This window comes from Schistocerca gregaria, chromosome 4, assembly GCF_023897955.1.
Source record: "Schistocerca gregaria isolate iqSchGreg1 chromosome 4, iqSchGreg1.2, whole genome shotgun sequence".
In the NCBI taxonomy this organism is placed as follows: Eukaryota; Metazoa; Arthropoda; class Insecta; order Orthoptera; family Acrididae; genus Schistocerca; species Schistocerca gregaria.
In genome coordinates, this window is record NC_064923.1 from 677,802,563 (window position 1) to 677,821,742 (window position 19,180).

Consider the following 19,180-nt stretch of genomic DNA (forward strand, 5'->3'; position numbering starts at 1 on the left):
ATATCCTCTCTACTTCGACCATCATCAGTTATTTTGCTCCCCAAATAGCAAAACTCCTTTACTACTTTAAGTGTCTCATTCTCTAATCTAATTCCCTCGGCATCACCCGTCTTAATTCGACTACATTCCATTATCCTCGTTTTGCTTTTGTTGATGTTCATCTTATATACTCCTCTCAAGTCACTGTCCATTCCATTCAACTGCTCTTCCAAATCCTTTGCTGTCTCTGACAGAATTACAATGTCATCAGCGAACCTCAAAGTTTTTATTTCTTCTCCATGGATTTTAATACCTACTACGAATTTTTCTTTTGTTTCCTTTACTGCTTGCTCAATATATAGATTGAATAACATCGGTGAGAGGCTACAACCCTGTCTCACTCCCTTCCCAACCACTGCTTCCCTTTTGATGCCCCTCGACTCTTAAAACTGCCATCTGGTTTCTGTATAAATTGTAAATAGCCTTTCGCTCCCTGTATTTTACCCCTGCCACCTTTAGAATTTGAAAGAGAGTATTCCAATCAACATTGTCAAAAGCTTTCTCTAAGTCTACAAATGCTAGAAACGTAGGTTTGCCTCTCCTTAATTTTTCTTCTAAGATAAGTCGTAAGGTCAGTATTGCCTCACGTGTTCCAGTATTTCTACGGAATAATTCACGATATAATCATACAAATGTCAACAGATGTCCGTAAGATTTTGTACGAAGATGGCATTCTGGTCAACGTACTACCACGAGAACGATGATGACAGGACAATTATAAAACGGGATAGTATTTTCCGTGTAGTCCCACATTCACAATACTGTGTACACAGTCACAGAAGGTGCAGTGTAGTACAGAGAAGACGTCTAGCAAATTCTTTACAGTGGAGGGCCTTAGGAAGAATAGAAGCAGGACAGTCGGAAAGTGATGTGGCCCGATAGCTTAGTGCGAATCATTCTGTTGTTTCTCGGATGTGGCGACAGTTTAAAGAGACCGAAACTGTATCCTGAAGAGCAGGGCAGAGCCAAACACATTTGACATCAGAAATAGAGGACCGTTATTTGGCTGTAAGGGGATGGTAGTATCGCCTAGTACTGCACGGCAACTGGTATTTGATCTCGCAGCATCCACTGGACGTGTTGTATTGAGACAAACGATCTACAGATGGCTTTGGCAGAGTGGCTTTTATTGTTGTAAACATGCTGTATGTGTACCTCTGACGCGTTTTCACAGAGGAAACGTCTAATGTAGAGTCGTCAAGATCTCACCAGGTCGAACAGTGGGCTAATGTGGTCTTAGAGTGATTCTCGACGGATTTGCATCTGGAGGGAGCGTGGAACACGATTTCGGGACCCAAACATTGCGGAAATAGACCGATATCTAACCCCTAATAGTGTGGACCGGGGTTATGCTGATCACTCGAACACCTCTTCATGAAACCGTATGGGTAAATCGGGAAGGTTTAACTACTGTCAGGTATCGCGACGAGATCTTGGGACCTCACGTGTAGTTGTTGCGGGGTGCTGTAGGCCCAGTCTTCGTACTGGTGGACGATAATGTTCGACCTTGTAGAGCACAGGTGGTTGATTTTTCCTTGGCAGATACTTCACGCATGACGTGGCCTGCTCGCTTTCCCAGTTTGAATCCCATAGGCCATGTCTGGGAAGCACTAGGCGGACGGGTTGCATCACGTCAGCATCCACCAACCACTCTCCAAGACTTGTGGGCAGCTCTGCAGGAAGAATGGGAGTTATTGCCTCAACATGAGATTGATGACATCATTCACAGCATGCTCCGCCGATCTCAGGCCAGTATTGCACCCAAAGGTGGTCACACTTCATAATGAGCACTGTAACAAGTTGTCAGAATGTGTTCGCAAACCCTTTATGTTGGAAAAAATGTTGAACTTTTTGCCACTGTTATGCGTGTTGTAATTAATTGCGTTCTGTATTCTGTACATTGTTTCTACTTTACTATCAACCTGTTTGTAATGTTATGTGGCAAAATAAAAGCAACCCTGTAAATTTGCAGAATTTCCGTTTGTTGCTCTAATTTCGGGCACCAACTTCGTGATTGAAAGTTTCATCTGAAGCCGTTGTATCTGTCTGTTTCTCTGACCACGCTAATCTCCAAAACTACTAAGCGAATTTTCATGGGGTTTTCACATGTAACTTGAGCATAGCTTGGGGCATCGTGAAGGCTTTCTTTCACTAAAATCGGATAGCGAGGAAAAACACACCGTAATTGAACGTTTCATCTACACACTGGCGATTAAAATTGCTACACCACGAAAATGCCGTGCTACAGATGCTAAATTTAACCAGCAGGAACAAGATTCTGTGATATGCAAATGATTAGCTTTTCAGAGCATTCAAACAAGGTTGGCGCCGGTGGCGACTCGTACAACGTGCTTACATCAGGAAAGTTTCCAACTGGTTTCTCATACACAAACAGCATTTGACCGGCATTGCCAGGTGAAACGTTGCTGTGATGCCTCGTGTAAGGAGGAGAAATGCGTACCATCACGTTTCCGACTTTGATAAAGGTGGGATTGTAGCCAATAGCGATTGCGGTTTAGCGTATCGCACCATTGCTTCTCGTGTTGGTCGAGATCCAATGACTGTTAGCACAATATGGAATCGATGGGTTCAGGAGGGTAATACGGAACGCCGTGCTAGATCCAAACGGCCTCGTATCACTAGAAATCGAGATGACAGACATCTTATCCGCATGGTTGTAACGGATCGTGCAGCCACGTCTCGATCACTGAGTCAACAGATCGGGACGTTTGCAAGACAACAACCATCTGCACGAACAGTTTGACGACATTTGCAGCAGCATGGACTATCAGTTCGGAGACCATGGTTACGGTTACCCTTGACGCTGCATCACAGACAGGAGCGCCTGCGATGGTGTACTCAACGACGAACCTGAATGCACAAATGGCAAAACGTCATTTTTTCGGATGAATCCAAGTTCTGTTTACAGCATCATGATGGTCGCATGCGTGTTTGGCGACATCTCAGTGAACACACATTGGAAGCGTGTATTCGTCATCGCCATACTAGCGTATCACCGAGCGTGATGGTATGGGGTGCCACAGGTTACACGTCTCGGTCACCTCTTGTTCGCGTTGACGGCACTTTGAACAATGGACGTTACATTTCAGATGTGTTACGACCTGGGGCTCTACTCTTCATTCGATCCCTGTGAAAACCCACATTTCAGCAGGATAATGGACGACCGCATGTTGGAGGTCTTGCACGGGCCTTTCTGGACACAGAAAATGTTCAACTGCTTCCCCCCCCCCCCCCCCCCAGCACATTCTCCAGATCTCTAACCAAATTGAAAACGTCTGGTCAATGGTGGCCCAGTAACAATATGCCAGTCACTACTCTTGATGAACTGTGGTATCGCGTTGAAGCTGCATGGGCAGCTGTAGCTGTACACGCCATCCTAGCTCTGTTTGACTCAATGCCCAGGCGTGTCAAGGCCGTTATTATGGCCAGAGGTGGTTGTTCTGGGTACTGATTTCTCAGGATCTATGCATCCAAACTGCGTGAAAATGTAATCACATGTCAGTTCTAGTATAACATATTTGTCCAGTGAATACCCTTTTATCATCTACATTTCTACTTGGTATAGCAATTTTAATGGCCAGTAGTGTATATCCACGCTAATATTATAAATGTGAAAGTATCTCTGTCCGTTCAGTTTTCACAATTAACCCTCTGAATTGGTTTCGATGAAATTTGTTATGGTGGGACACTGAGGAAGAACATAGGCTACAAAATGTGTAATACAAGACAACTATTGACTTGAAGAATAGCACAAGAATTAGGGAAAAATATTTACTCTTTGAAAAAGCTGTTCACTTCTTTACTTGTGGGAATAAGAGACCGACTAGTGAAGTGCGTTGTTTGTCCTTTGGATGAGTAGCTGATTTCTCTGGTGTGATGTGTCTTCTTTGTTTTTTCTTTTTTTTTTAGCTGTGCTCCCGACGTTAATCAAAGTAAAATAAATGTCTCTAAGTATATGTGGGTTTGATTTTATGACCTACATGATTGGTAACCCCGAAAACAAGACCGGTTTAAGTTGCAACAATATTTATTCGGATTACATCCGTTAAACTTGGAAGGCGCAAGCATTTTTTTTACAAACCAGTGGTGACGAGATCCTGCAGTTGCAAAAAGAGATTGAAGTTTTAGAAAAGTCGACGCTGAGAGACGACAACTAGACGGGCACGACGAGATCACAAACTCCAGCGATAACTATAGCGCCGCGAACGCATACACATGCCGAAAATTTTACAGATGCAGTTTCGTTCGTGCCAACTGCGCTGCGCCTACAACTGCGAGCACCTCCAATTACGCCCTCACAACCAGACGTGTGGTTTACGATGTTGGAAAGCATTTTCGCACAACAACGGATAACAGAGGTCCGTGAACAATTTACGCTTGCAATTAGAAATTTGTACCAAAGAGTGACGACCATATTTTCCGATGTTATTCTGCACCCATCTCATCAACAAGCATACCTCGCTTTGAAGGCTTCGCTAATCACTCGCTGCACGAAGCTACCCGGGCAGAGGCTTTCACAAGTTCTTTACTGGGAGAAACGTGGGGACAGAAACCAGTCAGAATTTTGGAGACATTTGTGAGCGATAGTGGACTGTAGCGTAATATCTAATGAGTTGCTGCTGCATACCTGGTGACAACAGCTTCCGTCTCAAGTGCAGTTGACATTAATAGTGTACGAAGGACAAGCATTGGATAAATTCCTGCAAGTAGCTGGTAGAGCATATGCCACATGGGAATCAACCACTGTGACATGCATAGCAGCGAATCACAACAGAAGGTGACAAGCACGCACCGCAGTTTTTGGTAGAGCCGACTCTGAATTGTGCCGCCGCATCTTTTCGACAATCGCCTGACATCGCTGAGGAACTTCGAGAGTTACAGACCACAACGGGACGAACTATTACGCAGTTAAAGAACTGCGAGTTACGGACGGACGCCGGTAAGAGAGCGCGGTGCCTCGTTCATCCAGTGTACAGCCGTCAGATACCACTCAAGGTTAAACTACTGCCAATGGTATCTGCTTGTACCACAGACGGTTCGGCGCGCGTTCTACAGAGTGCTCGAAACCATGTAAATACCAAATGGCAAGGGCAGTTCGAATTAGGCGCCACGGACAGTGACACTCATAAATGGCGCCGCCGATGTAAGAAGAGTCAAATTGCAGCAACGCACAGATGGACACGCGGCAAAGGTAAGGCCCATGAGTCGCGGGACGACATTTGCGTAGCTTGCACGTGATTGATAAAATTTCAGGTGTTCTTAACAGACACTGGTTCAGAGGTCAGCACCCTTCCAGTCACGGAATGCAGGAGCCCTTACAGTTGTTAGCCGTGAAGAACTCCAGCATCAAAATGTATGGGTGCAAATATGACGATAGACGTTGGTTTTCATACGCCACACGATTAGAGTTCCGTGGTGGCAGACTTGGCGAATGGCTGTCTTATAACTGGGACACAATGTGACAGGGTAAAAGTAGATTCTGTGGACAATATAATAGGATTAACTAACGTTGTAAGTAAACAGTCAATCTCGCTTACAGCCAAGCAGTGTTAAGCATAATATAGTGCATTATACGTGGGTTGGAGTTTAAAACAGTGGCAACTATTTATTCACAACCGATACAAAAGAGTTATACACTCCTGGAAATTGAAATAAGAACACCGTGAATTCATTGTCCCAGGAAGGGGAAACTTTATTGACACATTCCTGGGGTCAGATACATCACATGATCACACTGACAGAACCACAGGCACATAGACACAGGCAACAGAGCATGCACAATGTCGGCACTAGTACAGTGTATATCCACCTTTCGCAGCAATGCAGGCTGCTATTCTCCCATGGAGACGATCGTAGAGATGCTGGATGTAGTCCTGTGGAACGGCTTGCCATGCCATTTCCACCTGGCGCCTCAGTTGGACCAGCGTTCGTGCTGGACGTGCAGACCGCGTGAGACGACGCTTCATCCAGTCCCAAACATGCTCAATGGGGGACAGATCCGGAGATCTTGCTGGCCAGGGTAGTTGACTTACACCTTCTAGAGCATGTTGGGTGGCACGGGATACATGCGGACGTGCACTGTCCTGTTGGAACAGCAAGTTCCCTTGCCGGTCTAGGAATGGTAGAACGATGGGTTCGATGACGGTTTGGATGTACCGTGCACTATTCAGTGTCCCCTCGACTATCACTAGAGGTGTACGGCCAGTGTAGGAGATCGCTCCCCACACCATGATACCGGGTGTTGGCCCAGTGTGCCTCGGTCGTATGCAGTCCTGATTGTGGCGCTCACCTGCACGGCGCCAAACACGCATACGACCATCATTGGCACCAAGGCAGAAGCGACTCTCATCGCTGAAGACGACACGTCTCCATTCGTCCCTCCATTCACGCCTATAGCGACACCACTGGAGGCGGGCTGCACGATGTTGGGGCGTGAGCGGAAGACGGCCTAACGGTGTGCGGGACAGTAGCCCAGCTTCATGGAGACGGTTGCGAATGGTACTCGCCGATACCCCAGGAGCAACAGTGTCCCTAATTTGCTGGGAAGTGGCGGTGCGGTCCCCTACGGCACTGCGTAGGATCCTACGGTCTTGGCGTGCATCCGTGCGTCGCTGCGGTCCGGTCCCAGGTCGACGGGCATGTGCACCTTCCGCCGACCACTGGCGACAACATCGATGTACTGTGGAGACCTCACGCCCCACGTGTTGAGCAATTCGGCGGTACTTCCACCCGGCCTACCGCATGCCCACTATATGCCCTCGCTCAAAGTCCGTCAACTGCACATACGGTTCACGTCCACGTTGTCGCGGCATGCTACCAGTGTTAAAGACTGCGATGGAGCTCCGTATGCCACGGCAAACTGGCTGACACTGACGGCGGCGGTGCACAAATGCTGCGCAGCTAGCGCCATTCGACGGCCAACACCGCGGTTCCTGGTGTGTCCGCTGTGCCGTGCGTGTGATCATTGTTTGTACAGCCCTCTCGCAGTGTCCGGAGCAAGTATGGTGGGTCTGACACACCGGTGTCAATGTGTTCTTTTTTCCGTTTCCAGGAGTGTATGTTTGCACCTGTTACTGTCCTTCAAAGTAGTCACCAGCGTTGTGTAGAACCCGTTGCCAGCGATGTGGAAGGCGTAGTATACCGTTATCAGAGCCTGTTCTGTCAATGGTGACTGCTGTGTACGGACGCAGGAGGAGCTGGCCACTCTTCACGAACAGCTGAGCGTGTTGATGGCCGCGGTCACCGTCTTCAGGCTGATGCCTCGGAGTGTAGCGGCAGTGGGGAGTCTGGTCCGTCGCAAGGTACACCCCAGGTGTTACATGCTTCACCCACTGTCCCTGCTGTCGAGACATCTTCTCGGGTACCGGGCGCGGTTGGGCCACCCTCTCCCCAAGAGGAGTGGCGGGTTCAGCGGCGTTCGCGGCGCACGAGGCGGTGGGTCAATGTGGAGGCTGGCCGTGTGGCATCGCCCGCTCTGCCTGTGAGTGGACATGTGGCCGCTCCTTCAGCAAGGTCCGAGCAGGCACACGGGGGGAGGGGTTTATTAGTTATTGGGAGCTCCAACGTTAGGCGGGTGATGGAGCCCCTTAGGGAAATAGCGGAAAGGTCGAGGAAGAAGGCCAGTGTTCACTCTGTCTGCTTGCCGGGGGGTCTCATCCGAGATGTGGAGGAGGCCCTACCGGCGGCGATAGAGAGCACTGGGTGCACCCGACTGCAAATTGTTGCTCATGTCGGCACCAATGACTCCTACCGTCTGGGTTCAGAGGTCATCCTCAGTTCGTACAGGCGGTTGGCGGAATTGGTGAAGGCGGAAAGCCTCGCTCGCGGGGTGGAATCAGAGCTAACTATTTGTAGTATCTTTTCCAGAACCGATCGCGGTCCTCTGGTTTGGAGCCGAGTGGAAGGCTTAAACCAGAGGCTCAGACGATTCTGCGGAGAGCTGGGGTGCAAATTTCTCGACCTCCGCTATCCGGTGGAGAAATGTAGGGTCCCCCTGAATAGGTCAGGCGTGCACTACACGCCGGAAGCGGCTACGAGGGTAGCGGAGTACGTGTGGAGTGCACATGGTTTTTTTTTTTTAGGTTAGAGAATTCCGTCCCTAGGCCCGACAAGACGCCTCCTGAGACGCGGCAAGGCAGGAGTAGGCAAAATGCAACAGGGAATAACAATATTAATGTGCTAATAGTAAACTGCAGGAGCGTCTATAGAAAGGTCCTAGAACTGCTCTCATTAATAAACGGTCACAACGCCCATATAGTACTAGGGACAGAAAGTTGGCTGAAACCACATGTGAACAGTAATGAAATCCTAAACTCAGATTGGAATGTATACCGCAGAGACAGGCTGGACAGTGAAGGGGGAGGCGTGTTTATAGCGATAAGAAGTGCAATAGTATCGAAGGAAATTGACGTAGATTCGAATTGTGAAATGATTTGGGTGAAGGTCACGGTTAAAGCAGGCTCAGACATGGTAACTGGATGTCTCTATAGGCCGCCGGGCTCAGCAGCTGTTGTGGCTCAGCACCTGAAGAATAATTTGGAAAATATTTCGAGTAGATTTCCCCACCATGTTATAGTTCTGGATGGAGATTTTAATTTGCCGCAAATAGACTGGGAGACTCAAACGTTCATAACGGGTGGCAGGGACAAAGAATCCAGTGAAATATTTTTAAGTGCTTTATCTGAAAACTACCTTGAGCAGTTAAACAGAGAACCGACTCCTGGCGATAACATATTAGACCTTCTGGTGACAAACAGACCCGAACTATTTGAATCAGTTAATGCAGAACAGGGAATCAGCGATCATAAAGCGGTTGCTGCATAGATGATTTCTGCCGTAAATAGAAATATTAAAAAAGGTAGGAAGATTTTTCTGTTTAGCAAAAGTGACAAAAGGCAGATTACAGAGTACCTGACGGCTCAACACAAAAGTTTTGTCTCAAGTACAGATAGTGTTGAAGATCAGTGGACAAAGTTCAAAACCATCGTACAATATGCGTTAGATGAGTATGTGCCAAGCAAGATCGTAAGAGATGGGAAAGAGCCACCGTGGTACAACAACCGAGCTAGAAAACTGCTGTGGAAGCAAAGGGAACTTCACTGCAAACATAAATATAGCCAAAGGCTTGCAGACAAACAAAAATTACGCGAAGCGAAATGTAGTGTGAGGAGGGCTATGCGAGAGGCTTTAAATGAATTCGAAAGTAAAGTTCTATGTACTGACTTGGCAGAAAATCCTAAGAAATTTTGTTCCTATGTCAAAGCGGTAGGTGGATCAAAACAAAATGTCCAGACACTCTGTGACCAAAATGGTACTAAAACAGAGGATGACAGACTAAAGGCCGAAATACTAGAGGTCTTCTTCCAAAGCTGTTTCATAGAGGAAGACTGCACTGTGCTTCCTTCTCTAGATTATCGCACAGTTGACAAAATGGTAGATATCGAAATAAACGACAGAGGGATAGAGAAACAATTAAAATCGCTCAAAAGAGGAAAGGCCGCTGGTCCTGATGGGATACCAGTTCGATTTTACTCAGAGTACGCGAAGGAACTTGCCCCCCCTTCTTGCAGCGGTGTACCGTAGGTCTCTAGAAGAGCGAAGCGTTCCAAAGGATTGGAAAAGGGCACAGGTCATCCCCGTTTTCAAGAAGGGGCGTCGAAAAGATGTGCAGAACTATAGATCTATATCTCTAACGTCGATCAGTTGTAGAATTTTGGAACACGTATTATGTTCGAGTATAATATCTTTTCTGGAGACTTGAAATCTACTCTGTAGGAATCAGGATGGGTTTCGAAAAAGACGATCGTGTGAAACCCAGCTCGCGCTATTCGTCCACGAGACTCAGAGGGCCTTAGACATGGGTTCACAGGTGGATGCCGTGTTTCTTGACTTCCGCAAGGCGTTTGACACAGTTCCCCACAGTCGTTTAATGAACAAAGTAAGAGCATACGGACTATCAGATCAATTGTTTGATTGGATTGAGGAGTTCCTAGATAACAGAACGCAGCATGTCATTCTCAATGGAGAGAAGTCTTCCGAAGTAAGAGTGATTTCAGGTGTGCCGCAGGGGAGTGTCATAGGACCGTTGCTATTCACAATATACATAAATGACCTGGTGGATGACATCGGAAGTTCGCTGAGGCTTTTTGCAGATGATGCTGTGGTGTATCGAGAGGTTGCAACAATGGAAAATTGTACTGAAATGCAGGAGGATCTGCAGCGAATTGACGCATGGTGCACGAAATGGCAATTGAATCTCAATGTAGACAAGTGTAATGTAATGCGAATACATAGAAAGATAGGTCCCTTATCATTTAGCTACAAAATAGCAGGTCAGCAACTGGAAGCAGTTAATTCCATAAATTATCTGGGAGTACACATTAGTAGTGATTTAAAATGGAATGATCATATAAAGTTGATCGTCGGTAAAGCAGATGCCAGACTGAGATTCATTGGAAGAATCCTAAGGAAATGCAATCCGACAACAAAGGAAGTAGGTTACAGTACGCTTGTTCGCCCACTGCTGAATAATGCTCAGCAGTATGGGATCCGCACCAGATAGGGTTGATAGAAGAGATAGAGAAGATCCAACGGAGAGCAGCGCGCTTCGTTACAGGATCATTTAGTAATCGCGAAAGCGTTACGGAGATGATAGATAAACTCCAGTGGAAGACTCTGCAGGAGAGACGCTCAGTAGCTCGGTGCGGTCTTTTGTTAAAGTTTCGAGAACACAGCTTCACCGAAGAGTCAAGCAGTATATTGCTCCCTCCTACGTATATCTCGCGAAGAGACCATGAGGATAAAATCAGAGAGATTAGAGCCCACACAGAAGCATACCGACAATCGTTCATTCCACGTACAATACGAGACTGGAATAGAAGGGAGAACCGATAGAGGTACTCAGGGTACCCTCCGCCACACACCGTCAGGTGGCTTGCGTAGTATGGATGTAGATGTAGAATGGTGCGAATGAAGCGGTCTACTGCCTGTCGAATCTCTGGAACAGTTTTGAAGCGAATGCCATGAAGTGGTTCCTTCATCTTCGGAATCAGATCAAAGTCACAAGGACTTAAGTCCTGGGAGTATGGTGGATGGTACTGTACTTCGCAGTCCCATCGACCGAACAGAGCAGCCACAGCTTGCGCTGTATGCGCCCGTGCATTGCCGTGCAAAATAATGGGAGGGTTGCGCAGAAAGCGTCGCCACTTCTTTCGCAAAGCTGGTCGCAGTTGAGGCTCCAAAAACGAACAGTAATACTGTGCATAGACGGTCTGCCGTGGAGGAACGTAGTACGTTAAGATTACACCATCACAGTCGTACACTATAATCACCATAACTTTCACCATACTGGGGCTCTGACGCACTTTCGACTTTCGCGGCGAATGACGTTTCAGTTTTGGATGATACGATGTGGCCCATGTCTCAGCCAGTGTTACGATACGGCGTAAGAAAGCCTCTCTTTCGTGCTCATACCGCTCCAAGTGCATGTGAGCAGCCTATCGCATCCATTTCTGAATTTCCGTCAATTCATGCGGAACCCATCATGATGCAGTTTTTCGCATGCCCAGGCGTCCCTTCAGGATGCTAAGCACAGTCGTATGCGCTAATCCGGTTTCGTGGACTAGCTCACGAATCGTATGGCGTCGATCACTGTCCACTAACACGGCAACAGCACGCACTTCTTCTTCAGAGACGTTAGGACGACCTGCCCGATGCATGTCTGCCACAGTTTGCCGGCCTTCGTTGAAGGCTTTTACCTAACGTGCCACTGTTCTGTACGGCAATGCCAATTCTCCGCTCGCCTCTTGAAGACCTTGATGAAACTGACGTGCTGTACGACCTCTGGCACATTCAATCTAGATCCAACTCCGTTTTTCCTGTTTCGTAAACATAGTGACACCGTTACGGTAGACCGCTCGCTTACAAGTGACAGTTTCCCTCGATTATGCGCACACCGGTGACGTGGGACGGGTGAGTCCATTTGCTCGGAGGTAAGGTAGGTATGTCAACAACGTGTGCTATCAGTGACAATAGCAGATTCCATTGCGTAGCATCTCCACAGCAATGTTCCAACCTACCTATACGCACGCATGACGCTAGGTCCACCGGCTTCACAACAAGTCCATAGAATAGCTCCAGAACGGTTGGCTGAAACTCGAAGGTCAGACAGCCTATGGGCATCCCCATTACACCTAGTGCGCAAAAAGGATGTCACATGGCGCCCCTGTGGCGATTACCGTAGGCTGAACGCAATAACAGTCCGAGATAAGTACCGATACATAATATCCAAGAATGTATCTATTCTCTGTTCGGAGCAAAAGTTTTCTCAGTACTGGATTAACGGAAATCTTCCAATCAGATCCCAGCGCGAATACCGATGGTGCAAAGACAGCCGTTATTACACCTTTCGGCCGGTTCAAGTTTTTATTTACGCCATTTCATCTTAAAAATGCAGCCAAAACCTGGCAGAGATTCATTGACGAAGTGTTACAAGGCTTGCCATTTTGCTGTGCGTATTTAGATGACATATTAACATATTCAGCGGATGCACCAGTGCCGGCCGCGTTGGTCTCGCGGTTCTGGGCGCGCAGTCTGGAACCGTGCGACTGCTACGGTCGCAGGTTCGAATCCTGCCTCGGGCATGGATGTGTGCAATGTCCTTAGGTTAGTTACGTTTAAGTAGTTCTAAGTTCTAGGGGACTGATGACCACAGCTGTTAAGTCCCATTTTTTTTTTTTTTTTTTTTTTTTTTTTTGATGCACCATTTCACGACAAGCATATACGTGAAGTGCAACAGAGGTTGTGTAACTATGGAGTGGTGCTAAGCGAAGACAAGTCCGTCATGCGCAAAAGGAAGGTAACTTTCCTAGGCCACAGTGTCTCGGCCCAAGGGATCCGACATTTGCCTGAGAAGATTGCCACATTGCGTAATCTATCAAAGCCAACGGACTATAAGCAACTTAGACGATTGTTAGGTATGGCAAACTTTTACCGTGGTCATTTGCCCGTAACAGCTGCCATCCAGGTACCACTAACGGACGCGCTTGCGGGTAAGAGTGCCTAGCGTAAGAAGCTATTACAATGGACACCAGAAACGAGTAACACTTCCAGCCAGTTACAGACCAGCCTTGAAGACGAAGTGTTGCTGTCCCATCCTGTTCCGGGTGCAACCATTGAATATTGTGGTTGACGCCAGCCAGGTCGCAACTGGAGCAGCACTACACCAAGAAGTGAATGGACATTGGCAGCCTTTGAGTTTTTTTTTCTTTTTTCCAAAGAAGCTACTGCACAGGCAGACAAAATGGAGTGTTATTATAGGGAGGCTACTGACGATATATGAGATGTGAGACATTTTCGGTCTTACATTGAAGCCCGACCAGTGACAATTTTCACAAATCATAAACCTTTCATGTCAGTATTGCACAACAATAGCGACAAACGTTCGCCACGGCAATTCCGACACGTAGAGTTCGTCAGCCAAATCACAATGGACATACGGCATATTAGTGCCGCACAAAACATAGTCGCCGAATATCTTTATCGAGTATGCAGCTTAGTCAGTATCTTAAATTACGACGATCTCGCCACAGCACAAGAGAGGTCAAGAGTTGCAAGACTTACTAACAGATCGATACACAGGACTGCGGGTGGAATGCCAGGAAACAAGACCAAAACATGGTGCGACGTATCACAACTCAGACCACGCCCAAACATTACAGAGCGATTCCGCAAAATGGCTTTTGACTGTGTCCACAACTTAGCACACCGAGGTACAAACATCACTCTCAAGTTTCTAACCGAGCGGTTTGTGTGGCCATCGATCAAAAAGGATGTCAAGAATTGGAGTCGTTCGTGCCTTCAATTGCAGTGTTGTAAAGTAGGACGACATGTTCATGCAAAGGTCGGAAATTTTTCAGGTTTTCCAGCAAGGTTTGGTCACGTTCACCTCGACATAGTGGACCCACTCCCACCCTCAGAGAATTATAAATACTTGCTCACAGCAGTAGACAGATGCACAAGATCAGGGTCGACAATTTGAGTCTAATCTGTTCATTGACCTGACTAGACTGTGTGGATTCCAGCGTCATCACACAACCAGTTATACCCGGCAAGCAACGAAATGGTGGAAAGGTTGCACAGAACACTGAAGGCGATTCTCATGTGTCACCGAGAGAGCTGGACAGAGGCTACCACTAGTATTTCTAGGTTTACAGACTGCGTATAACGCTGGTATAGGCGTATCAGTGGCGGAGATGGTTTGTGGAGAAGCATTAAGAATTCCTGCGGACTATCTCACAATGGCACCACTACAACCACAAATGTAGATACCACTGCTGGTACAGCGCATTCGTGACCATTAGCAAGGATGAGAGTGCCACCGGCATCCCGCGATGGTGAACTACCGGTCTTCCTGCACGAAGCTTTGGTGGAGTGCTCGCACGTGTTGTCGCGCACAGACGCCGTACTGGCTCCCCTACGACCTCCTTATATTGGGCCCTACAAAGTACTGCGACGTAATGCCCATACTACAAACATCTCGCAAAATGGAAAAATTGTAAGGGTGTCTATTGGAAGAGTTAAACCAGCATGGACCTTACCATCCCCGAAGCACGAAATCACTCCTCCAGTTCAGGATGATCGAACGTCAGGCGAGCCTACACCCAGTCAAACTGAAGAAACAACGCCAAGATGCCAGAGGACTATAGATGAACCAGTCACACCCGTTCTCACACCGACACATCAACCGGTCCTCCGTACATGAACTGGACTACAAGTACCCCTACATCCCAGGTGCTCCGCAACTTGAGGTGTGGGGGGCTGCTTGGGAACAAGAGACCAACCAGTGGAGAGCATTGCTTCTGTTTTGGACGGGTAGCTGATTTCTTCTCTTTTTTTTTAAGTCTGTACTTCTGACGTTAATCCAAATAAAATAAATGTCTCTAAGTATATGTGGGTTTGATTTCTGACCTACAGACTTTCGATCTTTACCATATTTGTGAAATTGCCTTTACTGATTTATATGTGGTACTTGATAGGATTCAAAGTAATGAACACAATGCTTATATAAGATACGTCGACAACCCTACCCAGTTTGGAATGTAGCTCCAGTAATAACGTTACAGATAATAACAGTGTCTGCACAGTTCCCCTGAAATGTATATTGGTTGTTTGAGACAAACATTCACGTTGAATACATGTACAGAAGAGTGAGTACCATTTTGTATGACTATTACTTATTACGCTGTGTCGCGATGTTGCGATTTCATCTTCTCAAGATTAAAAAGTAAGAAAGAAAGTTACTTTCCTGTGCTCCACTTCTCTCCCTCGAGCATTCAACGCGTGATGTACGTAATTCTCCAATTTTAAAGAGGGTAGAATTCACTGACATAAAAAGCATGTCGATTTTGGGTAGCATTGGGAAAACTATTCAGTTTTTCTTCCAATGTGTTTCGTCTTCCTGTTAATGTTTCAGTAATATCATAAAATATCAGTACTATTCCTGCGTTCACTGCAATAGGCAGCCTTAAGAGTTACTTGGCCTCAAGTTCGCGAGGGCGGGGTACAGGGGAGCAGCCCTTTGCGCAAGTACATCGTGGGTAGCGGTGTCCTTGCGGCAAATATCAACCGTCTCATTGTTAACAAGACAACAGGTAGCTAGGAGGGCGGAATGTAAAAATCGTAGACCTCATTTTCCCAGAATACATAGCATTTGCATAACATGCGAGTAGGCGACTACATTCATATTGACATTTGGATCGATAAACATACCACAGCTTTCGCTTTGGCACGGAGGCTCCGCAGAAGCAAATGGTCGCTCGGCAGGATTAAAAGCAAATAAATAAAAAGTCTTCCAACTGCGAGTAAGGACATCACAAAGCGCACATGTTAATGAATCACAGCTACAAAGTTCACTCAATGAAACGTTCTACATTTACAACTACTCTGCATATCACTGTGAAGTTTATGGTAGAGGGTAAGTCCTATTGTACCAGTTATTAGGGAATAATAATTTTTTAAATGTCCTGGTGCGTGCTCTAATTATACTACTGGCCATTCAAATTGCTACACCAAGAAGAAATGCAGATGATAAACGGGTATTCATTGGACAAATATATTATACTAGAACAGACATGTGATTACATTTTCACGCAATATGGTGCATACATCCTGAGAAATCACTACCCAGAACAACCACCTCTGGCCATAATAACGGCATTGATACGGCTGGGCATTGGCTCAAACAGAGCTTGGATGGCGTGTACAGGTACAGCTGCCCTTGCAGCTTCAGCACGATACCACAGTTCAACAAGAGTAGTGACTGGCGTATTGTGACGAGCTAGTTACTTGGCCACCATTGACCAGACGTTATCAATTGGTGAGAGATCTGGAGAATGTGCTGGCCAGGGCAGCGGTTGAACTCTTTCTGTAACCAGAAAGGCCCTTATAGGACCTGCAACATGCGGTCGTCCATTATCCTGCTGAAATGCGGGGTTTCACAGGGATCGAATGAAGAGTAGAGCCCCAGGTCGTAACACATCTGAAATGTAACGTCCACTGTTCAAAGTGCCGTCAATGCGAACAAGAGGTGACCGAGACGTGTAACCGATGGCACCCCATACCATCACGCCTGGTGATGCGCTAGTATGGCGATGACGAATACACGCTTCCAATGTGCGTTCACCAAGATGTCGCCAAACACGGATGCGACCGTCATGGTGCTGTAAACAGAACCTGGATTCATCCGAAAAAATGACGTTTTGCCATTCGTGCACCCAGATTCGTCGTTGAGTACACCATCGCAGGCGCTTTTGTCTGTGATGCAGCGTCAAGGGTAACCGCTGCCATGGTCTCCGAGCTAACAGTCCATGCTGCTGCAAATGTCGTCGAACTGTTCGTGCAGATGGTTATTGTATTGCAAACGTCCCCATCTGTCGACTCAGGGATCGAGACGTGGCTGCAAGTTCCGTTACAGCCATGCGGATAAGATGCCTGTCATCTCGACTGCTAGTGATACGAGGCCGTTGGGATCCAGCACGGCGTTCCGTATTATCCTCCTGAACCCACCGATACCATATTGTGCTAACAGTCATTGGATCTCGACCAACGCGATCAGCAATGCTGCGATACGATAAACCACAATCACGATAGGCTACAATCCGATCTTTATCAAAGTCGGAAACGTGATGGAACGCATTTCTGCTCCTTACACGAGGCAACGCCGGTCAACTGCTGTTTGTTTATGAGAAATCGGTAGGAAACTTTCCTCATGTCAGCACGTTGTATGTGTCGCCACCGGCGCCAACCTTGTGTGAATGCTCTGAAAAGCTAATCATTTGCATATCGCAGCATCTTCTTCCAGTCGGTTAAATGTCGCGTCTGTAGCACGTCATCTTCGTGGTGTAGCAATTTCAATGGCCAGTAGTGTAATATTGTCCTCAAGAAACCGACGAGAGACATACGAAGAGTCATCATTCAAAGCCGGTTCTTGGAACTTCTCAAGTAGGCTTTCTTGGGATATTTTGCGTCTATCTCCAAGAGTCTGCCTGTTCATTTTCTTCAGCAACTCTGTGACTCTCTCCCACAAACCTGTGACCATTTCTGCTGTATACGTTCAATACCCCCTGTTAATCCTATTTGGTACGAATCCCACACACTTGAGTAATATTCCAGGATGGATCGCGCGAGTCATGTGTAAGCATTGTCATCTGTAGACCGATTTTTTCGGAAACCAAGAAATTCTGTATCTACCTGAGTGCTTTGAGACAAAGATATCAGTACGTCTCCTGAAAAAAGTTCGATTCGGCTTTAACAGGATCGATGTTTTCGGAATTCATGCTGTTTATCATGAAGGAGGTCATTTTCTCCGAGATATCTCATTATGTTTGAGCTCAGATTATGTTCTAATACTCTACAACAAATCGATGTCAAGGATATAGGACGGCAGTTTTGTGCAATGCGTCTACCACCCTTCTAATAAACTGATGTGACCTGTGCTTTCTTCCAAGTAAAAGGAAAGTTTTTTGTTTGGGGGATCTATGACAGATTATAGTTAAAAGAGGCGCTAAGTCAGCCGCAAATTCATTACAGAATCTGATATATATTCCATCGGTCCTTGGAGTTGCTTTCGGTTTTAACGATTACGTCAGTTTCTTAACACCACTGACACTAACATTTATTTCACTCTTCAATTCAGTGGTGAACCGATTAAATTGGGGCTATTCTCCTACGTTTTCTTTTGTAAAGGAATTTTTAAAGACGGAGTTAAGCATTTCTGTTTGTATTTTGCTACGCTCAATTTCACCTCCTGTCTGATCCACGAGTTGGTGGACTCTAACTTTGGTACCATTACGGCCTATGTGGAACGTGTTAAATAATTAATAGGTTTGTAAACCATCTATCGTTTTCAAATAGAAACTTGCAAACTATGACTCGTAACGGTTCATGTCCCTATTGTGGGCACACTGTAAATCGCCAAGTGTTAAACAAACTCGTCTCTGATGTAGCTCACACATGGTTCTGGTCCAATTGCAGCTGATGAACACCGCCTTCTCCTATTACGCCGTCCTGAGACAGCTGAACGGCAACTGAGGGTCCTACAGACGTCGCCAGTAACCACTCCACTGGCCCCACACCACGTCAGCAGAGGGAGTGAGGCAAAACGACCACACAACTATAGCTACCTTAGCAACGCTTCATAAATGTGATTCTATTTGCTTGTGAGAGCAGGAGGCAAATGTTCTTTTTTCTTGTAAAACTTCCTTCCCATAGTTCGCAATAGCCATGATTGTAAATAGCAACAATAAAGAAATTGAAAGTTCCAGATTTCCTTAGAATATTGCCATTCGCTACCTTACAGCCATCACCATCACCCGCTGCAGTCGCAGGAATTTCTGTTAGAAGGGCGCTGTTATTGATACGTTCCCCTAACAGAAAATGTCCAACACACCTTGGGATAAACTTCACTTCTTGTCGATCTCGAACACACGCCTACCCTGTTAGAAACAAATCACTGTTGCTCGACTGGACAAGCTGCAGTAGAACCAATCGCACTAATTATATCTACAGGTTGCATCAAATGTGTTCAGGTATGAGTTTGACTAACCGATTAACTGAAAGGCAG

General features: G+C 46.5%; 1 protein-coding gene across 1 annotated transcript in view; it reads left to right on the forward strand.

The window, feature by feature from the left end:
- Window positions 1–18,717, forward strand: part of LOC126267868 (odorant receptor 82a-like) — a 165,670-nt gene extending 146,953 nt beyond the window's left edge. Inside the window, exon 8 of the mRNA XM_049973178.1 lies at window positions 18,592–18,717. Within this exon, the coding sequence (XP_049829135.1) occupies window positions 18,592–18,648 (57 nt within the window). The 3' untranslated portion in view covers window positions 18,649–18,717. The remainder of the gene's footprint in view (window positions 1–18,591) is intronic.
- Window positions 18,718–19,180: the final 463 nt, after the last annotated feature.